Here is a 22,446-nt window from a genome sequence, read left to right as displayed (position 1 = left end):
GCGGCGGGGGGGGGGTTTGCATCTTGGATGGAGGTTTGTATATTCGGTGTCCTGTTTCAACATCCATTGATGAAGTCTTCGAGTTATGTAACATTGTTCTTATTTATTTCTTTGAACCTACTTCTATATAAATGAGATACTATGAAGTCAATGAAGTTAATTATAGTACTGAAAAGGCTGTTATGTGGTACAATTATAGTATTATTCATGAGTTTTTGTCAAATTGAGAGCTCATAGGACCAAGCAGCTGGCAGAGTTGTATAAAAATGGAACAAGTGCAATTCGTTATAGTAGTGAAAAGTGGTAAAAAAGCTGTTACTTGGTACACTATTGTCCATTGGCTTTCGTCAAATGGAGAGCCCAGAGGACAAAGTGGTTATGTGAACAAATTCTTAGGGTCTGACAGAGGAAGCCTTGCAATCAAAGTTTGGTCGTTTCCTCCGTTACAGTAATGTATGCTTATGTAATGGAGTCCATCAATTGTTGATCAGGCGTTCTATGTCATGCAATTATAGCAACGATTCAAAAGCTTAAGTTCATTATAGCAGCAGCTGCTGCATGGAGTTCAAGATCTCAAAATAAAAAAATTAATTTTGGTATCTATTAAAAATAGATGTTGCTAAGAAGAAGAACTTTGGCAGAAACGCTGAAGCCAATTACCATTGTTCAACTCTTTTGATTCCTTCAACTTTATTGCATACTGTCTACCACTGTGTCATGCCCGTCATGCTTAGAACAGCTGATCCGCAAAGTTTAAATGCAACGCTTTTCTTTAGAAAGACGGTACCGAGGAATTTGATTGTTACCCTCTTAAAGCTAAACAGTTATCATAATAGTAACCCTCTTATTCAGCCACATGCATCTAATGAATTTATGAGGTCAAATCCTTTTTGGGTCACTGGTTGCTGGGTAAGACTTCCTAGCTTGTATTATACAATAGAAGGTGCTAAAATAGAATATCACGAGTCACACAAACTTATGGGAATAAACTACTACCTTAAAGTAATGTTCTCCAAATTTTCTTCTGTGGTGTATGCATGCATGCAGCGGGTACTGATATTTTTCTCTCAAATGGTCATGGCAGAGAAATGTAATGTTTTGGAGAATCAGAAGATATCAAATGATCAAGAATTTATAGACATTGATAGCGATCACAAGGATCCTCAACTTTGCAGCCTCTACGCTGCTGATATCTATAGCAATTTACGTGTTGCTGAGGTTTGTACTTTATGTGCAAAAAAATTCCCATTCTTTATCTACCCTTCTCTTTTTACTCTTTTTTTTGTCATAATTTCGTTCTCTGTGAATGCAAACACATATCTTTTTTCAACAAAAGGTTTTAAAGCTTTTATCCATGCATGTTCCATGTTTTTAATGCCATATGTGGGGACTTTGAAAGAGGAAACATTCACTAGCTCTCTCTCTTTTTTTCCCTCTTGGTAAGATACTGATGTTAGCTTATTGTTTATTACTCCGTTTCTGCAGCTTGTCCGAAGGTCTCTTCCGACTTTTATGGAAACAGTGCAACGAGACATCACTCAAAGTATGAGAGGGATTTTAATTGATTGGCTTGTTGAGGTCAGTGTAATTTCGTTGCCTGAGATTATTCTTGTTATGCTCTCAGATGTTTGCTTTGACTTCGCAATTTAATTTGTCTGTTTGTTATACCATCAATGATACTATACTTCTATTCGTGCTTGCAGATATGCACATCTTTCTCACAAAAACTACTATAATTTATTTCAGCTAAAAAAATTTAGGTTCGTCGTTAAGGATAAATAACATGGCTTATCCTTTCAATCTATATGAATGTTTAGCTTAATCAAAAGTTACTCAAGATCTAGTACAAATTTTGTTTTTTTGCAGTTTAAGTCTTACTTTGTCTAACTTATTGTTTATGGTTTTTCTAATCCATCGTATTCAATGGATTAATTCTCATTCACTAAATGGTTTAGATAACAAAGAGAATTTTTGTTTAATTAGAATGAGTAAAGGATCTTCCAAGGCATACTTTTCCGGGAAGGAAAACACGGTCTTCTCATAATTAGAAAGCCAATCCTTTTAAGTTCTGACGTATATTTTTCTTGAATTTAATCCCTAATTATCTTTGTACCAAGCATGAAGTGACATCTCATGATCCAGAGAGCTCTCCATTCATTGATTGAAAATTCAAAATGAAGAAGCAATATTCTTCTCATTCAGTGATTTCGTGATTCTAGTCCTTGCCTTTTCAATCTAAGACGGGGCTGTGTGATTCTCGATGATGATTCATCATATCTTTAACTTTGTCCTAATTCTTGCACTAGTCAAAGTGGGCTAGCCCTCTTCTTAGATAAACCTGTTCCTCTTTGGTATAGGTGGACTTCTATTCCAGGTCATTGCTATGACTAGAGACTGCACTAGTGGAACCAGCAGAGGCATCTTGCTTGCATCTCATATATATATATAAAATCTGTTATCATACTCATGTTCTAGTTCAGTTTCTCATATTTGTTTGATTTTGTATTTTTCTAGCCCTTTAAGTCTTTTTTTCTTTTTCCTTTTTTCTAGATGCAGCAGCTCTTGTTTTAGTTCCCAAGTCTTCCTTTCAATTTATATTTCATGATGTGTTCTAGATCCTTTAACCATAGTTCTTGTATAGGCAACCAGTTTTTCGAGTGTCAGTGTTTTGTATCAGAATTTTCACTTATTTCTCTTTGTGCATGGAGTAGGGAAATCCTCAATGTGACATTTCAGGATTATATATATGAATGTGGGTGTAGTTGCGTGCATTGTTCCTAGATAGGCAACCATTTTTTGAGTGTCTGTTTTGTATCAGAATTTCCGCTGATTTCTCTTGTGCATGGAGCAGGGAAATCCACAATGTATATGTAGGTATGAGTGTCTGTGTCCTTGCATGTGTGCGTGTTTAGATTCATCAACAGGTGCAATATTGATGTCCAAATCCCTCAAACTCAAGCTAAATTAAACTCAAGTAGTCAATTTTCACTGAGGCATGATGCAAATCCAAGGTCTGGCCTTGAATGTCAAAGAAACAAAGATAGTTCTCATAAGAAGATGGTGACAAAAAAATAATTTTTTTTTTACAAGTTATTGAAATACTATATTCGATTAAAGCTTCAGATTAATTTGAACTACCCTTACAGGGATTTGAAACCAAATAGCATCAATGTAACTGTTGACTCTATAACAGCTGTTAGTAACGTAGTATGCAACATGCTTTTCTTTTCCTTTCAATTAGATGAAACTGACAACTCTCCACGAAATAATATTATTGCAAAAGTTATAGTAAGGCATCCACTATGTTTGGGAAAAGGTTGTTGCAGATTATATCTGTTCATGTGGAAAAGTATATTGATGCTGGCCCATGTATGCTTTGTGTTTTTTATTCGTTATAATTATGTTTCATTTGAACTGTAACTATCATTCATAGTTCATTTCTGTGTTGAATGCACTCTATGGAAACAAACTCTTTTATCTTAATTTTCACCTTTTATAGTTTCTCAATGGACTGTAACAGTTTATAAGCCTATTATTGCAGTATTAAACTCATATAGTTTATATATGAAATATGAATTCTACACAAATAATTCACAGATCTGTTTGAACTTGCTTCCAGGTGTCTGAGGAATATAAGTTAGTGCCAGACACGCTTTACCTCACAGTATATCTCATAGATAGGTTTCTCTCTCAAAATTACATTGAAAGACAGAGACTTCAACTACTTGGTATCACTTGCATGCTAATAGCTTCGTAAGTTCTCATATCTTTTGCAGTGTTCAGTGCACATAACGGTAACATGAAATTTTAACGAAAGGCTGGGTGCAACATAGCAAAAAAAAAAAATTCTTTCTTAGTTTAGGAGCTAATTGAAATATCCATTTTAGAGGTGAGAATAATTTATTATTCAGAGCCGTAAATTACCTGATATTGTTTGTTTAGTTTGATGTTTAATGTATTACTGTGTCCTGAAGCAAATATGAAGAGATTTGTTCGCCGCGAGTGGAAGAATTTTGCTTCATCACTGACAACACATACACGAGCCTTGAGGTATGTCGTCATTGTTTGTTTGCCAAATGAGTGCATGAATTACTGACGCTGTGAAGCGAATATCATCTTCCTTTTATTTTATGTCTTCCATCTATTCAAATCTATCACATGTCAGTCCTTTCTTATTTTGCGTACCTTTGCCAGCTTTTTAAAAATTGAGATGAAGAATCGTATAACCCTGTTTCTGTCATTTTCCCCTTCATTTGTGTGTTGATTTGGTGGGCTGGAAGAAAAATGACTAAACAACATGTGAAATTTGAGATTGGATTAAAAAATGATGAAACAGTAATACAAAACCCTTGTATAATACGAGTTGACAGTTTCTGTCTTTCTTTCTTTCTTTCTTTCTTGCTTTTTTGTATTTTGCCTCCCTGTTGGAATATTTTTGGTGTTGGTCCTGACCAAAGTCTGGAGCAGGTGCTAAGGATGGAGACTCAAGTGTTAAATTTTTTTGGCTTTCAAATATTTGCTCCCACTGCAAAAACGTTTCTGAGGTGCTTAAGCTTATCGAATTTTCACCTTTTTATTTATGATTGTTACAAGAAATCATTTCAGTATCAATAATGCAGTTGCTTCTGCAAATTTCTTTGTTTTCAGGAGATTTTTACGTGCAGCACAGGCATCATACAAGGTAATGTGGTTGGTTTAGCTCATATCCAAGTTTGTTTCAGAAGATACTAGCCTCTGTTAATTAAAAAGTGACATTTACATATGTAATTGCATATTTGCAGAGCCCTAGCTATGAACTAGAGTACCTGGCTGATTACCTTGCAGAACTGACATTAGTTGACTACAGTTTATTGAATTTTCTTCCTTCTGTCATTGCCGCATCATCTGTATTTCTTGCCAGGTGGACTCTGGATCAGACAAGCCATCCATGGGTCTGCATTCTCCTTCCTATTATCTGTGTTTCGATATTGTTTTAGATTAAGCAGCTGGAGCCTGACTTTGTTTGTGTATTTGACAGAGTCCTACCCTAGAAAAGTACACGTCTTACAAGGCGTCAGATCTTAAAACTACAGTTCTTGCAATGCAAGATTTACAACTGAACACCAGTGGGTGTCCTCTGAATGCCATACGCATGAAGTATAGGCAACCGAAGGTATAAACTAAGAGTACTGTTCAAGGGACCTAGATTGCTTTTTATTTTACCTTTCTATTTATTTTCTGCATCTTCTGTGTCAGCTTCAAGTGTTTTCCTTTGTGTTACAAAATTTACAAGATATCAGGCTCCGTGGTAAATGCACTTGCATTGTGGTTTGATCTCATTCCAATTGCTAATCGACTTGTTCTCATGGCAGTTCAAATCTGTGTCTGCTTTGTCTTCTCCGAAACTGCTTGAAACGCTATTCTGAAGATAAACAGACTGGTTCCACGTTTTTGAAAGTGGTTGCTAACATACACACATCTCAAAAGAAGTTCCTCCTGGCTTTTATTATATCCTTCATGAGATTGTATATGATATATAATCTGAAACCTTTTTACTCAATATATACATTCTGATCCTTTTTTCTGTCCCCTAAAGTTGTGTATAGATTTTGATGATCTATATCAGGTTTTGGTGTTTCCAACTCGGGTAATTTTAAGGATATATCTAGTCTAAAATGAGGGCTGTCAAGCTACCATGGATTTCAGTAAAACCATCGATATTTCTTTCTCTTGCTTCTCTTATCAACAGAGAATTTATTTGTTAGACTGTAAATAGTGGAAGACATGATGCAAAACTGGTGAAGTGTAACTTCGGCAGCCTTTGCCCCAGTTAAGTTAATTATTTCTTTCAAGGAGTAGCTTGTTAGCATGATTTCCTTAGGATGCTTTTGTTGTCTGTTGTTAGTTACTGGATGGGAGAGCTTATTTTGATATCTGTCTGTGGTTGTTTTATTATCAGACGTCTTCTACTTTGAATCAGAAAATGCTAACAAGGCTGGCTTTGCTTATGGTATTAGGGATTCCAATTGCCTGTTGAAAATTTTCTATGGATTTGTTACTCCTGATACCTCTTTCTTCTCAATGTCTTTCCTGGTTCGTACAAAGTGTTGGTTACTTAGCCGACCCCACAAAAAGGAAAAGAAAAACCCCTGAAGGCAAAAATATCATGCGCTAAGGATCCGTTGAAAATATGACCGGTTATTTTTTAAAGTGTTTATAATATTAAAATATATTAAAATAATATTTTTTTATTTTTTAAAAATTATTTTTAAAATTATCATAAAGATACAAAATATAAAAAACTTAATTTTTAGCAAAAAAACTAAAATTTAAAATTTTTAAAAACATGAGTTGGCTTGTATTTTTAAATATTTGTTGGTTAATCATTACAATAATAAAATAATAATTATCCTTTTTTTTAAAAAAAAAAATACCACTTGCTTTTGTTGCAAGCATATTTTTATATTTTTACAATGTGTATTAATTATTAAAGAGGATTGTAAAATTATCTAATTACCCTAAAATAAAACATTATAAAACTAATAAAGATAAATTGACTAGTTTACCTTGGATTCAAAAACTTTAAATCTTAGTTCATGGGTTTTTGGTTATTTTTTTTTGTAATTATTAGAGCTAATCAAGGGTGTTCTTGTTTTTTAACATTAATTAAATATTATTTAATTTTAAAAAGTTATTGACATATATAGTAGCATCTTCTAGTGGCATAAAATGCCTTTTTGCTATATTGGTAGATGCTTCACTATGTCTTTTACCTCCTGGTGTGACGTATATCAGTAATGATAACACGATTTATCATTAATTAATGTTTTTTTTTCTTTCTCATACCTTGAAAAATACAAGTTGATTTTCTTTGTTGCTGTTTTTGTTTTCTAATTTGATTTTTATTTTTTTAATTTATTTTTATTTTTAGATTTATTTTTCTTTTTAATTTAATTCTTCAATAAATATTGTTTTTTTTGCACTCTAATTTATTTTTTATTTTGATTTTCATCATTATTCTTTTAATTGCTATTTTTATAGATCATTTTATGCAATTGATTTTTTTTCTCAATTTTTTTTTCATATTTAATTTGTTAAAAATTAACTTTATGTATAATAATTTTAGTTTAATAATTTAGATAGTAGGTAATAGAGGTCAACAATTTTTTTGGCTTATTTTCTTTTTTGAATTTATTGTTTGACATTAGTTTTTGTTTTTTGTTTTTAAATTAACCTTGTTGTTTTTTTTTAAATTTTTTTTATCAAATTATCTCAATATTATAATTTATCAAATTATCTCAATATTATGACCTAGATCGTAAATTTTATAGATTTATCTAGATTAATTTGCCTTATTATCCAAGTTATATATCTATTACACTAGTTTAAATTAATTCCATCTTTGTTTTCTTTTTTTATTTAGTTGCATTGATTTGCCTTATTATCCAAGTTAAGGTATATATCTAGTTTAAATTAATTCGACCTTTGTTTTCTTTTTTTATTTAGTTGCATACATTCAAAGACTTTTTTGTTTTTTCAAGTAATCATGTTTATTTTAAGAAAAAAAAATGTTCGTTTACTATCTTTATCAAAAACAAAAAAAAATTCTTGTCAAATCAACTTATTAAAACACAATCAAGGCTATAATCTGAATTATTTGTTTTCTTATTTTTCTTACATGCTACATCATCTAGACATTTTTTTTTACATAAAAATACAGACAGGCAACAAAACACGGACCAAAGGTGCCTTTCTCTACTGGCTTAGCTCAGACCGAAAAAACACCACTCATTTTGGCCTGTAATGAAAGGCAAAACTCTGTTTGTTTTTGGTAAATAAACTACTCTCACAGCTTCATGAATGCATAAAAGCAAATCCCAGAGGAGAAAAAAATAAAATAATGAACACTTCATTTAAGTCTTCAAGTGAATGTAATATGAAGCTCGAAATAAGATCTGTTCAGATAGGAAGGCCAAAAATAATGGATTATTCTTCTTTATCGAACACTGCTTTCATCGACAGTCAAGACTTGTTTCATATCAATAAAAAAGAAATCATAAATCACGCACACCAAAAAAAATCATCGCAGATCCAAAAATAAACATCAATGTTGAAGAAAAAGACTGTAAGCTAATTACATCAAAGCAGAGAAAACCTTCAAATAATCCTCCTTGGTCCTTACATTCCCTTCCCACCACATTTATATAACAAGTTCCCATCAATTCTCGAGAAAAGTTACCTGTTTACCAGAGAGATTTTTCCGATTTGTGACTACCTTCAAGCAGGGAAGGCATGGAAACAGGATTTGAAACCACCAAAAACACCATGCAAATTTTCCAATTGAAAACTAACCATCAAGCATCGACACCTGCATAAACCATAGAGGAGCATTAAGTTGACTCACCGCAAAAGTGCTGCAATCTGTTTTAAAAGGAATAGACTGCAAAGAAGTTAATCCATAGTTCTCCTAAATGTTCCACTTTCTTTCAGATGATTTATTCTGCTCAATAAAAAATAAAATTGCTTTGAATAAAGGAGAGTAAAACAACTACTAATGTACAACCAACCTGCCAAAGGAGAGCACTGGCCTCTGTTCTTTGCACTTGAAGGGAATTCTCGATACCATAGTTTAATTAGCGGAGTTGGGATTTTATTAGCAACAGCCTTTGATGGATCAAGGGAAACGATCAATTCTTCAGCCTCGTCTTCAAGATCAATGTCTCCATGATTTTGAGCATATTTCCTTAAGGCCTCCCAAATTTCCACTGTGGGTTCAAATGGAAGATTCTCAATATACTCCTCAGTCTCGTTAATATATGCGGACTTTCCAAGAACATCTATAACTCCCAAATAATGCTCAAGAGTTGGACTAATCCCAAACTCCTTGCTCATGTCCTCAAAATATAAAAATCCTTCACTGCCTATGCACTTGCACAAGCAGACAAAGCAGCAAAAAATGTTTCCCCAGTGGGTTCCAACCCCAACTTCTTCATCTGCTCAAACAGCTGCAACCCCTCATCTCCCAGGTCATTATTTGCAAACCCATTTATCATCAATTGCCACGAATCCATATTCCTGCAGGACATATGAGCAAAAACTCTCCTTGCATCCGTCACACTCCCACATTTCCCATACATCTTAATCGCGTTATTGTTCAACTTAACATCACCTCTGAAGGTCAGCTGCGAAAAATAATCATGAACCTTCTTGGCATGCTCACGTTTCGTGAACATCTCAAACAAAATATAAACACAATCAGCATCGGCCTTAAACCCATTATCCATCAACTCTATAGCTTGGTTAACCTCACCCTCTTGACACAAAAGCGCCAAGTCATAAACTGAAAGAGGCGGAGGCGGAGCTGGAACATTAGCATGAGCATTAACATTCATATCCTGTCGTCGATTGTCCGGGCCCACACGTGGGCCCCACTGATCAGTGTTTCTCTGTTGTGGGTATCCCTGATTCGGTTGTCCCATCGATCTGGGCTTCCGGGTTGCCCATAATTCCCCCGAACATTAGGTCTAACCTGAGGAGGGTTTTCTTTCTTTGTTGACGTTTTGCATGAAGAATATCATAAAATGCGATGATCTTTCTAATGCTGTGTGCAGGCAGTGGATATTCCTGGATTCAAGACAGTTCCATGCATCAGAACTCAACTTCCAGCAATAGAAGGATGCAGGGGTCCATTGTCTTTGGTGTTTCCCTCAACACCTGCACCGGTCTCTTCCGTGGAGGACCTTTACGAATTTATTTGCTCGGGTCCTCTTATAAGCAAGTTGGGTTTGACCTCGGAAAGGATTGCTGACTCAATCAACAAGTGGTTATCATATGGCTTGCGCTTGTGCCGATTGTTTCAGCTTAATGAATTGTACCTTACTGCTCCTCAGAAAGCAAGGTTTTATCACTATTATATACCGGTCTTTGTATGGTGTGAAGATAAGATTTCTAAGCACGTGTCCCAGTTCAAAGACTCGGAAGATATACCTCCTTTAGTGTTACGCATGTAATTTCCTTGTAACTGTTTTCAATTCTGATGCAAGTGCCTACACTAGCTCTCATCCCGTTAGCATATTTCAGAAAAAAGGGCCGCAGGGTATTTATTAAGCCATGTAGTCATGCTGCAAAGAATGGTAGTTGCTGTGCAGTTCTTTTCATCTCATGATGCTGACATCTGGTTTGGTGTAGATTGGTTTTAGTGCTCCACAAGGTTGTGGAAAGACCACACTTGTCTTTGCTCTTAGTTATATCTTCCCGACGACTGGCAGGTACATGCTATCATACAAGTATGTGTAATAGCTGTAAATTATTTCTCAGTTGTCACTTAGTTCTCAATAAAGTTGTTGTCTTCCCCTATCAGGAAGTCCGCAAATCCATAGATGATTTTTTTTTAACGGCAGAGGGTCATGTAAATTTTAGGGACTTCCTTGCATTTGCTTGCTTTATCTTCATGTTTTAGTTGCTGACGCAAATTTTCATGAATTCCAGGCCAATCTAAAAGAAGCCAATCCAGGAAATGCGCTTCTAGAGGTAGCAATCAACATGTTTTTTAAACAATTGTCAAATAAAAGAAGTTAATGAGATGTTTTTAATCATCAGAAAACCAGACAATTTGGTTTCTGTCTTGTTTTATCTTTTCCTTTTATCTTTTATTATTTCCAGTTTCGAGGAAACACTGGGAGTCATGATCTTCCATTCTCAATTGAAACACTGTCTGCTTTAAGCAAACTGAAGAAAGCAGGTAAGAGTTTGCTTCAGTTATCTTTTTTGCACTTTGCTTTCTTATTTTGATTTGGTACCCATATTAAGTGTTCAGGTATGAAGATGAGGCTGCCTCAATAAGATAAAGTATACTGCAGTGTTAGTTTTGCGCTGTTCTCGATTAATTGAGCCTACAGTTGTTAATGATAGGTTGTTCTTCTTTGTAGTCTGCATACAGTGGAAGAGGTGACAGAGCTGATCCTTTAACATGGCCAGAGGTTGAAGCACCATTAACAGTAAGAAAATCTTGAATTTATTGCTGGCAAAATAGCTGCTTTTGAGTTGGCATGAATGTTCACTGGCTCAAAAAAGAAAACATAGAGCATACAGCACCCTGACTATGTCAAATTGGTGGTTAATATATTCATCATTACAATAGCTTTGAATCCAATTTAATACCAGCAATTGGGTTAAGAAGTAAGATTGCATTTTGGTGTGGGGGTGGGACAGAACCCAGAGTGGTTAGTTCGTTATTTATTTCTATTTTGAAGACAGGAAATCTGTAAATGATCCTTTTCTCACGTGCTTTGGATAATTCTGTAGGTGGCTCTATTTGAAGGTTGGATGCTTGGTTTTAAACCACTTCCAGTGGAAGTCGTCCAAGCAGTTGATCCTCAGGTTAATTTTATTTACGCGTACCTCAGGATACTCTTCATAGAGGTCATTTTTTTCTTATGGTATTTGACCATTAATTGTAGCTTAAGCTTACCTTTTTTTTTTTTTGAGACAAATAGAGATCGTAAATAAGAATCTTGAAGCTTATTATGATGCATGGGACAAGTTCGTTGAGGCATGGGTAGTCATCAAGATTCAGGACCCTAGTTGTGTCTACCAAAGGTGCTTGCAGGTTGATTGTTAAATTTAACATGATTACACGCTGCCATCGAAGAACTCATCTCATAAGCTGCATCTTTGACCAATGTCATGGGGTTTTGCAGGCAAAGATTGCCATGAGGGAGGCAGGCAACCCCAGGATGACTGATGAAGAGGTATGCTTTCATTTCCATTAACATAATAAACTATTTTGACAGATTTTAAAGCGAAGCCTGTGTTCTATGCTGAAGCTTCTTATGGTGTTCATGTGCAGGTCAAAGATTTCGTTTCTCGTTACCGACCGGCGTACAAGGCTTACCTTCCCACCCTTTATGCTGAAGGACCCAGTGGTTCACATCAAGAGAATCTCCTCCTCATCGAAATTGATGAAGATAGAAATCCTATCCTAGGTAATTAGATGACTATTTCAGAGCGAAGATTGATCTGAATGGCCTTTTTTGATTTCTTCAAGTGGTGTAATGCAATTTTTTGCATGGGCGCCTGTTCTTGTCTGCATCATTAAGGGGAACATTCCTAAGTAAATGCATAAATGTAATCTAATTGTACAATGTAACATAACATGGTTTCTCAAATGAATGGAAAATCTTGTTAAGCCCCGTGTTATTGACTGGACTTGAGATCATGTTGTCTACGGAATTGGCAGAATATGCCACGGATGGCACGCGGTTCCCACCAAGAATTCCTACTTTGCTCAAGGCAGCAAGAAATCACTTTTTTTTCCATGAATTTGCCTAGTCATCATGTTTCTGGTAGGTCAACAAATGAAGCTTTTCCGTGTTCACCAAGTGCAATGGGGAAAGCGTGAACAGTCGTTGTAACATCTTTATTTCTCCTGGTGAAAACTTTCATCTGTATGGAACATGTGGTAATCTCACTTCAAACAAACAAATGGCAGGTTGGCACTGCTCCTCCCCCAATTTCAAGAGGTAGATTTTCTTTTGGAACGAATTTTGATCACCATTTCCGTTCTGTTTTAAGAAATTATATATAAAAAAAATCCGCAGTTTATCCCCTAAGACACATACTTCAATCAACGAACAGACCTAACTGGTGATCGAACACAGCTCATATGGATCACGAAGCTAATGTTTCAAAGAAATAACATGAAAAAGAACCAACTTTTTACATGCTGATGAGACTTCACACAATTGGAAAATTAAGGAACATGGAAATTATGGAATTACTTTCATCTTCATACTACTTCCATTTCCTGGACTAGTGATCTAAGCACAGCAGCAACACTGCACACAGCACTTACAAGTTTCACTGCAGCAACAGCAGCAACATAGATCGAACAAGCTGATGAAACTTCACACAATTGGAAAGTTACGGAATATGGAAAATATGGAATTACTTTCATCTTCATACTTTCCTTTTCTTCCTGGTTGGAAGCACTACTTCCATTTCTTGGATTGGTTATCTAAGCACAGCAGCAACACTGCACACAGCACTCACAAGTTTCACTGCAGCAACAGCAGCAACATAAAGCGAACAAGCTGAATCACAAGTACAACAGCATCATCATCATCATCATCATCATCATCAAAATCCATGAATAAGTAAAGATATACTGACAAAAAAACCATTCAAACAGTACACTGGTTATGAACTAGTCAAGAGAACAAAAGAAAAAAAAAGGTGCTAGAAAGAAAACAAAAGAAGATGGATATACTGACAAGGCATAGAGGCAGCCTTTGTCCTCGTGGCGTCTCTTAACGTGATCATAGTATGACATCTCTTGCTGTGAAGGTGCATCCATTTCTGCAGTGCTGATCTCTTATGTGCTGATGATTGGATGAAGAAGAACACACAATTCTGCGAATTTGGAAGGGACTCCAAAATACATATAGGCAATAACATAGAGGGTCTGTGACTTGCCTATCCGCCTTATTATGGTGGTTGTTGGAGAGTAGCTAGGACGGGCCCTCTTCAATATTTTTCTAATAATAATCTCAAAAAAATCCAGCTATATATGAGAAATGAAGTCCATCTTCTTAGAGCCTTCTTCCACATGATAATGTTTAATGTTCTAGCCCGCAGGCAGTTATATGTCAACGTTAATATGCCAACGCTTGTCAGGCACTGATTAATTCCCCGACTTTTTAATGTTGAGCATCACTTTAGAATACCAATTAACGGATAAGAAATTAGCATTTAGAGAGGGAAAAATGTTTTCCAATTTATTATTAAAAAAAAGAAGAAGCTTAGTAGCCTGCTTGATAGATTAGTGGCTAATCAAGGCATTTCGAAGTTAAATTTTGCAGAGGATCATCAACATGAGAAATATAAGATTTACTAGGATGAGAATGAGCTTCAACTCGTTTGGTGAAGAGGCACCACTTGCTCTCCATTTCACATGAATTGGAGAGAGGTTCTTCATTCATTCTTGCCCTATTTGCTTAACAAGGAATTAAAATGGCAAATTATAGTTATAGTTATTATAACAAAAGCTAAAGCTTTTTTTGTTTTTTCAGTCCTTGACATTTTATTTTTTAATTGCAGTTTTCTATATCTAATTTGATAAGTAATTTGTTTAAGAATGAACAAAATTCAAAACAAGGAGATCAAAATGTAAAAAAAAAAAAAACCATGGCCAATCTAAAATTCAGGGGAAAAGTTCATACTACTTCCATTCCTTGGACTAGTGACCTAAGCACAGCAGCAACACTGCACACAGCTGCATACAGCACTCACAAGTTCCACTGAGGCAACAGAACTCACAAGTTTCACTGCGGCAACAGCACTCACAAGTTTCACTGCAGCAACATAGAGCGAAGAAGCTGTATCACAAGCACAACAGCATCATCATCAAAATCCATGAATAAGTAAAGATATACTGACAAAAAAACCAATCAAACAGTACACTGGATATGAACCAGTCAAGAAAACGAAAGGAAAAAAAAGGTGCTAGAAAGAAAACAAAAGAAGATGGATATACTGACAAGGCATAGAGGCAGCCTTTGTCCTCGTGGCGTCTCTTAACGTGATCATAGTATGACATCTCTTGCTGTGAAGGTGCATCCATTTCTGCAGTGCTGATCTCTTATGTGCTGATGATTGGATGAAGAAGAACACACAATTCTGCGAATTTGGAAGGGACTGCGAATTTGGACGGCCCCTCTTGAATATTTTTCTAATAATAATCTAAAAAAAATCCAGCTATATCAGTCCATCTTCTTAGAAGAGCCGTCTTCCACATGATAATGTTTGATGTTCTATCCCGTAGGATCAATGTTGATATGCCAATGGTTGTCAGTTACTGATTAATTCCCCCTCAATCTGAGAAACTTTTTTTTTTTTCAGTCCTTGACTTTTTATTTGTTTTAATTGCAGTTTTTTATATCCCATTTGATAATTAATTTGTTTAAGAATGAACAAAATTCAAAACAAGGAGATCAAAATGTTAAAAAACAAAAAACCATGGCCAATCTAAAATTCAGCGGGGGAGTTCTTCCCTTTCATACTTTTCTTTTTCTTCCTCTAGAGTCCCTATATTTTCTAAAATTCCAACATTGGTTTGAAAATTCATTTTTTTAACATTAGAGAGAAGAGTAAAAAAATTATCTGAAAAAGACTACGAAAAAAAATCATCGGTTTTTACATTTTTCAGTGATAAAACTTATTATTTTTAGCGTTAATATATTCTATTTAATGAGGAGAATTTAATGATAACAGCTTTTTTTCTATAACTATACTTGAAAAAAAAAAGATCAAGTTCTATTTTGATTTTTAAAATTTTTTTTTGTTTTTTTAGTATTTATTACATGTTTTTTTTAGTAAAAATAAATTAAAAAAATAAACTTTCAACCCAAACCTCCCTCCACCAAAGTAGAGGCCAGATTTTGGGCTGGATAGTATTAGTAGGCTATGTGTCAATTATTTCTTCTTTTTTATTTTTTATTTTTTATTTTTTGAAAAAACAAAGCAAATGACATGCTTAAAAGAGAGAGAAAAAAAATATCGTCGAAGACTGTAAGCCTTCCCAGGCTCATGAGCATAGGACTCTTCAAGGATTAGGCATGCATGCCTGACTATTTTTTTTTTTCAACTTCTATTTAAATTGAGTTCTATTTTACTTTTGTGAATCCCTTAATTTTTTTTTAATTGATTGATTTTTGTTTTCGAGTTATATTAAGTTTTTTTTTTTTTTAAGTTAATAGGTGATTTCTAGAGGTTTTTATGATATTTAATTATATATTTTTAGATAAAAATAAATTAAAAACTAAATTTTCAACCCCAAAAACCTCACCCCTCAATTCTTCAACTACCATAATGGAGACCAAGAAACAAATTCTTGGTTGGGCACTTGTAGGCCACACGGCAATTATTTAAAAAAATAAAAATAAAATAGAAGCCAGTGATATGTTATCTATCCTTTAAAAATTTTTTTAAAAAAAAACCTAAATACTTTCAAGGACTTAAAAAAAAAAAAAACCTAAATACTTTCAAGGACTCTGTGCCCACCCCAGGGCCATATGCCCGGGATTTCTTAAGGTCTAGGTGCCCTTCCCTGACTTATTTTTGTTTTTTGTAATTTATTTTTCAATATTAGCTTTCTGTTAATTTTTTTTATTTGTTTTTATGAAATAATCTGATTTCATAACTTAGATCAGATTAATCTAATTTAATTTGAATTTAATTTATATTAGGTTTCTTTTAAAAAAATTAAATTCATTATTTAATAAGATTATCCTCGTAGCTAAAAAACCCAAACCTTGGCAGACGCGTGCACGATTGCCTTTCTTTAAAAATCCTTTCTAAACAACATGATAATGAAATGAGGGTGATCACTGACCAGGCATTTTCTAAGTGTATAGTGTGAAACTATGCCTTGTTTGTAGTCTTGTAGAGCTTAACCTATGAAACTGCATTCATTTCGTGGTTATCAGCAGCACATGAATCCAAAGATTCCTCCAATTCAAAGTCCTTTTGGATCTTGATAGTGATATCATATATCTTAGGGAGCAGGAGAAGACGCTTTGCATGTTTGTAGTCTTTCAATTCTGTCTTTGAGTTGACCTCAAGACCGAGCCGCGTCTGCGTATTTATTAATGCTATTCTTTCTCTCACTTTAAGGCTTCCTTTGTTTACATTCCAAAATAAAATAAAAAATAAATAAATAAATTGTTAAAATATTTTATTTTCATTATTTGATCATACCAATAAAGGATTGAAATAAATTTACTTGTTGTTTTTTATTATAAATTTATTTGTTGTTTTTTTAAAATATTATATTGAATTGTTCTTCATTTTTCATCATAGAATTAAATAAAAAAGTTGTTATTGAGCATTGAGGTTCATAATCCATATTATATATTTGGTGACTTAACTCAAGTTGATTCAAGTCAATCCAATACTAAGTTTTCAATGTGTTTTTTTTTTAAAATACAATCTTAATTTTTTAAAAAAATCAAACTATATTTTTACCAATTATTTTTTAAAATTTTTTTTTTTTAGTCCAACTTGAGCATAGTGTGAGAAGTAACTAGTAACAAAAACTAAAACACATAGGAAATTCACTATAGTAGTGAATGATATCATTTCTTCAGCCTTCAATTGTTTTTTTAATTTTAACTTTAGATGCCAAATTTTATGACCAATTTATCAAGATTTATTAGGGAAATAAAAATTCAACAATAAAGGACCAAAGTGTAAAATAAAGAGAAAACTTATGACCAATCTAAAATTGAAGGGAAAAGTTATTCTTCATCCTCTAACCTTCATTTTTCTTCATTCATAATTTTTATCATAACCTATTTTTGGCCCCCTGCATGAAAAATAAAAAAATAAAAAAAATAAAAAAACAGTGAAAAAAGGATGCCAAAATGCTCTAAAAATATTCAAAAATTGGTTGAGGAGGTTCAAAAATACAAAAATTAAAATTTGACAATATTTTATTGATTGATGAGAGCCATGTTGATAAAAAAAATCAATTTTGAGTAAGAAAAGTCCAAAATCAGATGTTTATGGACTCAATTAACTTTTATTGAAGGTTTAATTGAATTTATAGAGAGTTTGATTGCAAGAAAAATTGATTTTGGATTTAATTTGGGCTTTAATTGGAAGAAATTAAAGTTCTGGGGTCAAATTATAATTTTTAGAAGTTAATTTGGTCAAATCAGAAACTTAATTGCATAAATATTGACATTTGATTGCCAATTAGGGATTAATTGAAGAAATCCGAAACTAAATACTAAAATGAAAAAGACATATAAATAAAGGGGTTGTAATTAAAACCAAATCAGGGATTCAATTGAAGAGATTAGAAGTTTATTAATCAAGTGAGGGTCAAATTGCATAAATTCAAGACTAAGGATCAAAGTGAAAAAGGCAGCCAACTTTAAGGCTGCTGTTGGATTTTTGGTAGGGATGCAATTGCATTGATTTTTAAATTAAAATTGCAATTTAAGACTTGATTAAACAAATTACAAATTGAGGATCAATGTGAAAATTGACATGTTTTTGCCGCCTTTTCATTTAAATGAAACAGGGTGTTTTGACTAAAACGACATTGTTTCATGCACTGTTTAAAAAAAAAAGGCTCGAAACGGTGCCATTTTGAAGGCACTATATATCTTCTTCTTCTCGTGGAAGCACGAAGAAGGGGAAGAAGAAGATTTTTGTTCTTTTCTTTGTCACCGCCATCAACATCAAAAAGACGCTGACCACTTTCCACGTGTTAGACGGACGGTGGAGGGGCAGTTGCACAATACATCAAAAAGACGCTGACCACTTTCCACGTGTTAGACGGACGGTGGAGGGGCAGTGGCACAATGCCCCCCCCCTGCCTCTCTCCCCCTTGTTTTCCTATAAATACATAGGAGAGACTGAATGAAAATAAAAAAAAAACCGAGAGGAAGAGGAAACAGACCGAGACCGAGAGAACAAGAGGGAATGAACCAAGAGAGAATGAGAGGAACAGGAAATGAGAGATAAGGGAGAATACAGAAGAATCAAGAAGAAGAGAGAGAAAAAAATAGGGGAGAAGAGAAAGAAGAAATCGCCATCTCTACCATCAGCTCCCCAGCAGCATTGCCGGCCACTGCTCCAGGTGGAAGCGCTACCACTCCAGGTACGCCTTCGGCCTTTTTTTTTTTTTTTTTTGCCTTCACTCCTTCCCTTGCCATGCAAGACATGCACAATGCATGTCTGCAAGTAGGGAGAAGCTGGTTATTATGCTCATGCATAGTAACCAGCTAATATGGGCTGGGTCGAGCCGAGCCCATGTAGTTGGGCCCGGTTCGGCCAGACCCATGTATATGGGCTTGACCCGATCTATTTCAAAAAAAATTGAAATACTTGTTTCAAAATTTTTATAATTATTTCACGTAGTTTTTATGTCATTTTGAGTAATATTAAGCAGTATTTTTATGTCATAAAAATACAAATCCGGTATTAAAATACCTAGTTTTCGTCAAAACTTCCAAAAATACAAAAAAACTTGAAAAAAAATAATATTTTTGTGCATATGGCCAAATGTCTCAAAAGCTAAAAAAAATCATATTTTATTTTTCATACATCAAAAACAATGTTTTAGCATATATTTTAGCTTTAATAACCAATTTATTAAAGTTAAGAGAAAATTGTTAAAATTTCAAAAACAACAAAAATTTTATTTTAGTTGTTTCTTGGTATTTGGGGGATGATATGACATGTAATATATATTTTAGATATTTAATTCTTTTTTTTTTCAAACATTAGAACAGTCAGGTTGTATCGCATTAAGATATGATCCCTCCTCATTAAGGATAACTTGTCTTGAACCTTAGACAGACTAACAATTAGAAACCACAACACGACTTTAGATGTTATCAGACAAAACAATGCAGCCTACCTTTGGTAGGGTGTATTTGGGGTACTAATACCTTCCCTTTAAGCAACCAGTTCCCGTACCCGATCTTTAAGACCAGTTAGGGTTCCTAGTAACCAGAATACTAGGTGGCGACTCCCATTCAAATTTTCCACTGATGAGAGACAAGAATTCCTTGTCTCTTTATATTTGTCAGAGATACACCATTCATTATTTTCCTAGAGAGTGAACGATTGTCGCGACGCTGCACACGTACGATAAAATAACGACTCCACTGGGGATACTTGAGGACTAAGCTTTGTTTGTTTGATATTTATGTTATGGTTGGATTTGTTTCTCATTGTTAATACATATTTTTTATCCTTTTCTCAGGTGCTCAGTTATACATATTTGGTCATGTATTATATAGAATTGCTTCATGCACCATTCTTTTTCTGAGAGGAAGAACTTTAGGTTAAGTAGGGGACTAGCAGCTTACCTTACAACTTTTAAGTTAAGGTTTAAGTTTGTGTAAACACCAACTCTTCGCTGAGTGCTTAAACTGGTAATGATTGGTGTATATGCCATTCCATTACTATATTGTCTTTATGAGGGTGATCACTAGGACAACAAGAGACCCTTTTAGAGACTGAATAACCAACCTACCCATGTCATGTATAAATGAATTTAGAACTTGCCTTTAGGGTGTATGCTCCCTACGCTTTGTTTTGCATCAAAATAAGCCTTTCCTAAAGTATCTTGAAACCAAGACTTGCGAGTGACACAATGATTGCCATGCAGGATATTTTCATTGTAGAGTTTGGATAAGAAATAAGATTCTTGTTTCATAATGCAAGGGGTACAATCATATGTCACCCCTTGAAGGGTAAGTTCATCATAGATTATATGTACTTGTTCATACATTTGACATGCATACATGCTAAGTTGAAATATAGGTCCCTAAAAAATCTACAACACCTGACTTCAAGTAAGTATTATATACCTGACTTCAAGTAAGTATTATAGAAGATGAAGAGCGTGCTCAATATGATGCTTATTTTCAAGATGAGTTGGAGTCTCTGAAAACAAATGTGGCTCACCTCACTAGTTTACTCGAGCGAACATTAAAGAATACCTTTGGTGAAGGTCCTTCTACCTGACCAATCACCTTTAATTAGGCTTCTACTATAGTTTAACCTGAAGAAAGGATGAACGAATATGGTCAAGCGCCTCAACAAAATCTAACATTTGTACAGTCAGTGACACTTGCACCAGCCTTGACAATCATAGAGGCTAACGTGAGAACAGATTTAACAATGAAGCCTGCCCCATTCTTGTCTTTTGGTTCATGTTTTTGAACAAGACTATTTATGTTCATATCACACTTCCTTTGTTGTTATGACATATAAATAACATTTTGAGCACAACTTTTGCTCACAAAACTACAACATGAATAACCCTTCAGTGTTTTTTTTCCTTCTAAACCATATATAACCTCATATGTTTTCAAGGATATTTTTGGGACCTTTAAAGTAAGTACAAAAATAAATACCATGTTGGTATTTGTCCAAAATAAATACATTCTAGAAATTCAAGTGATTCCTTAGACAGGAAAATTGAAAAAAATAGATAAAACTAAAAAAAAAACAAAGACAAACAACACCATGAGGTGACTCACAAGTTGAGTTTTATTTGAATGAATAAATCATTTTGCATGCGCACATGAAACCAAGACCAACCGATCCTTAATGCATTGAGTTTGAAATAAAGAAAGGCTATCTTTAATAAATCCTTTCACGAGGTTGAAATTTATCCTTTGTAGTCCCATGTTGAGCCTAGTAATGTTTTTTGAAATAACCTTGACTAGGATCACACCCCACACTAGGGGGGCAAATAAGAAAGGTTTTGAAGACCATCAATAGGAAAAGCTTCATCATCATCCAGACAGATCAGTGAAGATAAATGTTGGAATTGATCTTGTCATTATCATCTAGATAAACCAATGAAGATGGGTGCTGTAATTGATCATGTAATTTGATTAAAAAATCCAAAGGATTCAAAAGATTTGAGCTTTTCATAAAAAAAAACTGAGGTAATTATGCTCAATTAAATAAAAGTGAAGAAAACAAAGAAAAATAGCCCAAACCTGACATTAGGGAGGCATGAAATCCATTTTGGCAAGAAAGTAAAACTTATATTATTAGATATATTATTATAAAACATATTTTAGTTAAGGAGTTATTGATACTTCAAGTGCAAAATGATGATATAAAACCATGATAAAAATGCACTTTTAAGTACTAATCAGGAAATAAGCACAAGTGATTCTTAGTTTTGAAATCCCTTAAACACTATTCTGAGCATGTAAAATATCATTTTCTTCATAACCAATAGCCTAAGCCTACATTACGTACCTAATCAAGCCCTTTCTGATCAAAGGCAAGCAATCTAGATCTGTAGGTAGTGCTTTTTCCTGCTGGTCAAATCATTATTCATGTAAATGAAATAAATACTTTGAATCGATTTGGTTCTCAATAACCGTCAAATTGAAATTTTAACTTTTTATGACCAACCAGATGTCACTTCATCTTTATCCAAAAGCTTCAAAATGCTTTCATCACTTTAAGAACCTATTAATATGAATCGTTTGAATTTTTTTTAGAACAAGTTTATTTTGAACCAATGTCAAAATGATTTTTGTGGTTGAAATAACTTAGAAGTTCTAAAAATTTACATGGAAAAATTTCCTTGTAAATAACCCAAACTTTCTTTCACATAATCTCATCCCTAAAGAAAACCCAATGTGAATACTTGGGGGGTATGATCAAGCTAGGGGGACAAAAACCTGGTAGGGCTGGCTCCATGATTCCTGCTCTAAGGAAAATGTCGGGCAAAATTGACAACCTTTAAGACAAAGGTTGGAAGACAAAGAAATTTGATGACATCAAACCCTTTCTAAAGGTCAAGATCACAACATGTGACTCAAGTAAGCAAGGGTGGAAAAGACATCGAAGTTTACTACCAACACTCTGACTTTTAAGAAAAAGAAAGACACCGTGGAGAAATGAGGGCCTATATTTTTT

The 22,446-nt window shown here is 34.1% G+C and overlaps 5 protein-coding genes across 10 annotated transcripts in view; 2 read left to right on the top strand and 3 right to left on the bottom strand.

Annotated features, from left to right (window-relative positions):
• LOC105140281 (cyclin-A2-4-like) overlaps nt 1-5,818 on the top strand; it is an 8,488-nt gene extending 2,670 nt beyond the window's left edge. For all 4 annotated transcript variants that reach the window (XM_011047060.1, XM_011047061.1, XM_011047062.1 and 1 more), the window contains 9 exons: nt 1,085-1,218; nt 1,486-1,578; nt 3,620-3,753; nt 3,975-4,050; nt 4,468-4,544; nt 4,648-4,681; nt 4,782-4,931; nt 5,018-5,152; nt 5,352-5,818. In XM_011047060.1, the coding sequence (XP_011045362.1) occupies nt 1,085-1,218; nt 1,486-1,578; nt 3,620-3,753; nt 3,975-4,050; nt 4,468-4,544; nt 4,648-4,681; nt 4,782-4,931; nt 5,018-5,152; nt 5,352-5,405 (887 nt within the window). In that variant the 3' untranslated portion in view covers nt 5,406-5,818. The remainder of the gene's footprint in view (nt 1-1,084; nt 1,219-1,485; nt 1,579-3,619; nt 3,754-3,974; nt 4,051-4,467; nt 4,545-4,647; nt 4,682-4,781; nt 4,932-5,017; nt 5,153-5,351) is intronic.
• Nucleotides 5,819-8,102: 2,284 nt separating this feature from the next.
• Nucleotides 8,103-8,989, bottom strand: LOC105140279 (pentatricopeptide repeat-containing protein At2g15690-like). Of its 2 annotated transcripts, none has more exons than XM_011047055.1 (2): nt 8,568-8,989; nt 8,103-8,347 (listed from the first exon to the last, which is right to left on the bottom strand). In XM_011047055.1, exons 1-2 carry the CDS (start codon nt 8,869-8,871, stop codon nt 8,334-8,336), a joined length of 318 nt encoding a protein of 105 aa, XP_011045357.1. In that variant the 5' UTR covers nt 8,872-8,989; the 3' UTR covers nt 8,103-8,333. The 2 variants fall into 2 exon arrangements, with proteins under 2 accessions (XP_011045357.1, XP_011045356.1); XM_011047054.1 differs by having other exon boundaries at nt 8,603-8,989.
• A 592-nt stretch (nt 8,990-9,581) lies between these two features.
• On the top strand, nt 9,582-12,177 carry LOC105140280 (P-loop containing nucleoside triphosphate hydrolases superfamily protein; the record flags this gene model as incomplete). Its single annotated transcript, XM_011047056.1, is given in 12 exon segments — nt 9,582-9,977; nt 10,168-10,247; nt 10,340-10,347; nt 10,350-10,387; nt 10,468-10,509; nt 10,642-10,720; nt 10,796-10,827; nt 10,908-10,976; nt 11,284-11,358; nt 11,471-11,587; nt 11,679-11,729; nt 11,828-12,177. Coding segments are annotated over 12 exon segments (1,131 nt in total), but the record flags the coding sequence as incomplete, so codon positions are not given.
• A 485-nt stretch (nt 12,178-12,662) lies between these two features.
• On the bottom strand, nt 12,663-13,666 carry LOC105140277 (uncharacterized). The gene is made up of 3 exons (XM_011047051.1): nt 13,251-13,666; nt 12,995-13,070; nt 12,663-12,797 (listed from the first exon to the last, which is right to left on the bottom strand). The coding sequence occupies exons 1-2, from the start codon at nt 13,331-13,333 to the stop codon at nt 12,995-12,997; spliced, it is 159 nt and encodes a 52-aa protein (XP_011045353.1). The 5' UTR covers nt 13,334-13,666; the 3' UTR covers nt 12,663-12,797.
• On the bottom strand, nt 12,663-14,674 carry LOC105140278 (keratin-associated protein 5-5-like). Of its 2 annotated transcripts, XM_011047053.1 has the most exons (3): nt 14,517-14,674; nt 14,199-14,354; nt 12,663-12,873 (listed from the first exon to the last, which is right to left on the bottom strand). In XM_011047053.1, exons 1-2 carry the CDS (start codon nt 14,597-14,599, stop codon nt 14,216-14,218), a joined length of 222 nt encoding a protein of 73 aa, XP_011045355.1. In that variant the 5' UTR covers nt 14,600-14,674; the 3' UTR covers nt 12,663-12,873; nt 14,199-14,215. The 2 variants fall into 2 exon arrangements, with proteins under 2 accessions (XP_011045355.1, XP_011045354.1); XM_011047052.1 differs by lacking the exon at nt 12,663-12,873 and having other exon boundaries at nt 14,141-14,354.
• Between the last annotated feature and the right edge of the window lie 7,772 nt (nt 14,675-22,446).

This window comes from Populus euphratica, unplaced genomic scaffold (assembly GCF_000495115.2).
Source record: "Populus euphratica unplaced genomic scaffold, PopEup_1.0 scaffold238.1, whole genome shotgun sequence".
Classification (NCBI taxonomy): Eukaryota; Viridiplantae; Streptophyta; class Magnoliopsida; order Malpighiales; family Salicaceae; genus Populus; species Populus euphratica.
This window is presented reverse-complemented; position numbering and strand designations above follow the sequence as displayed.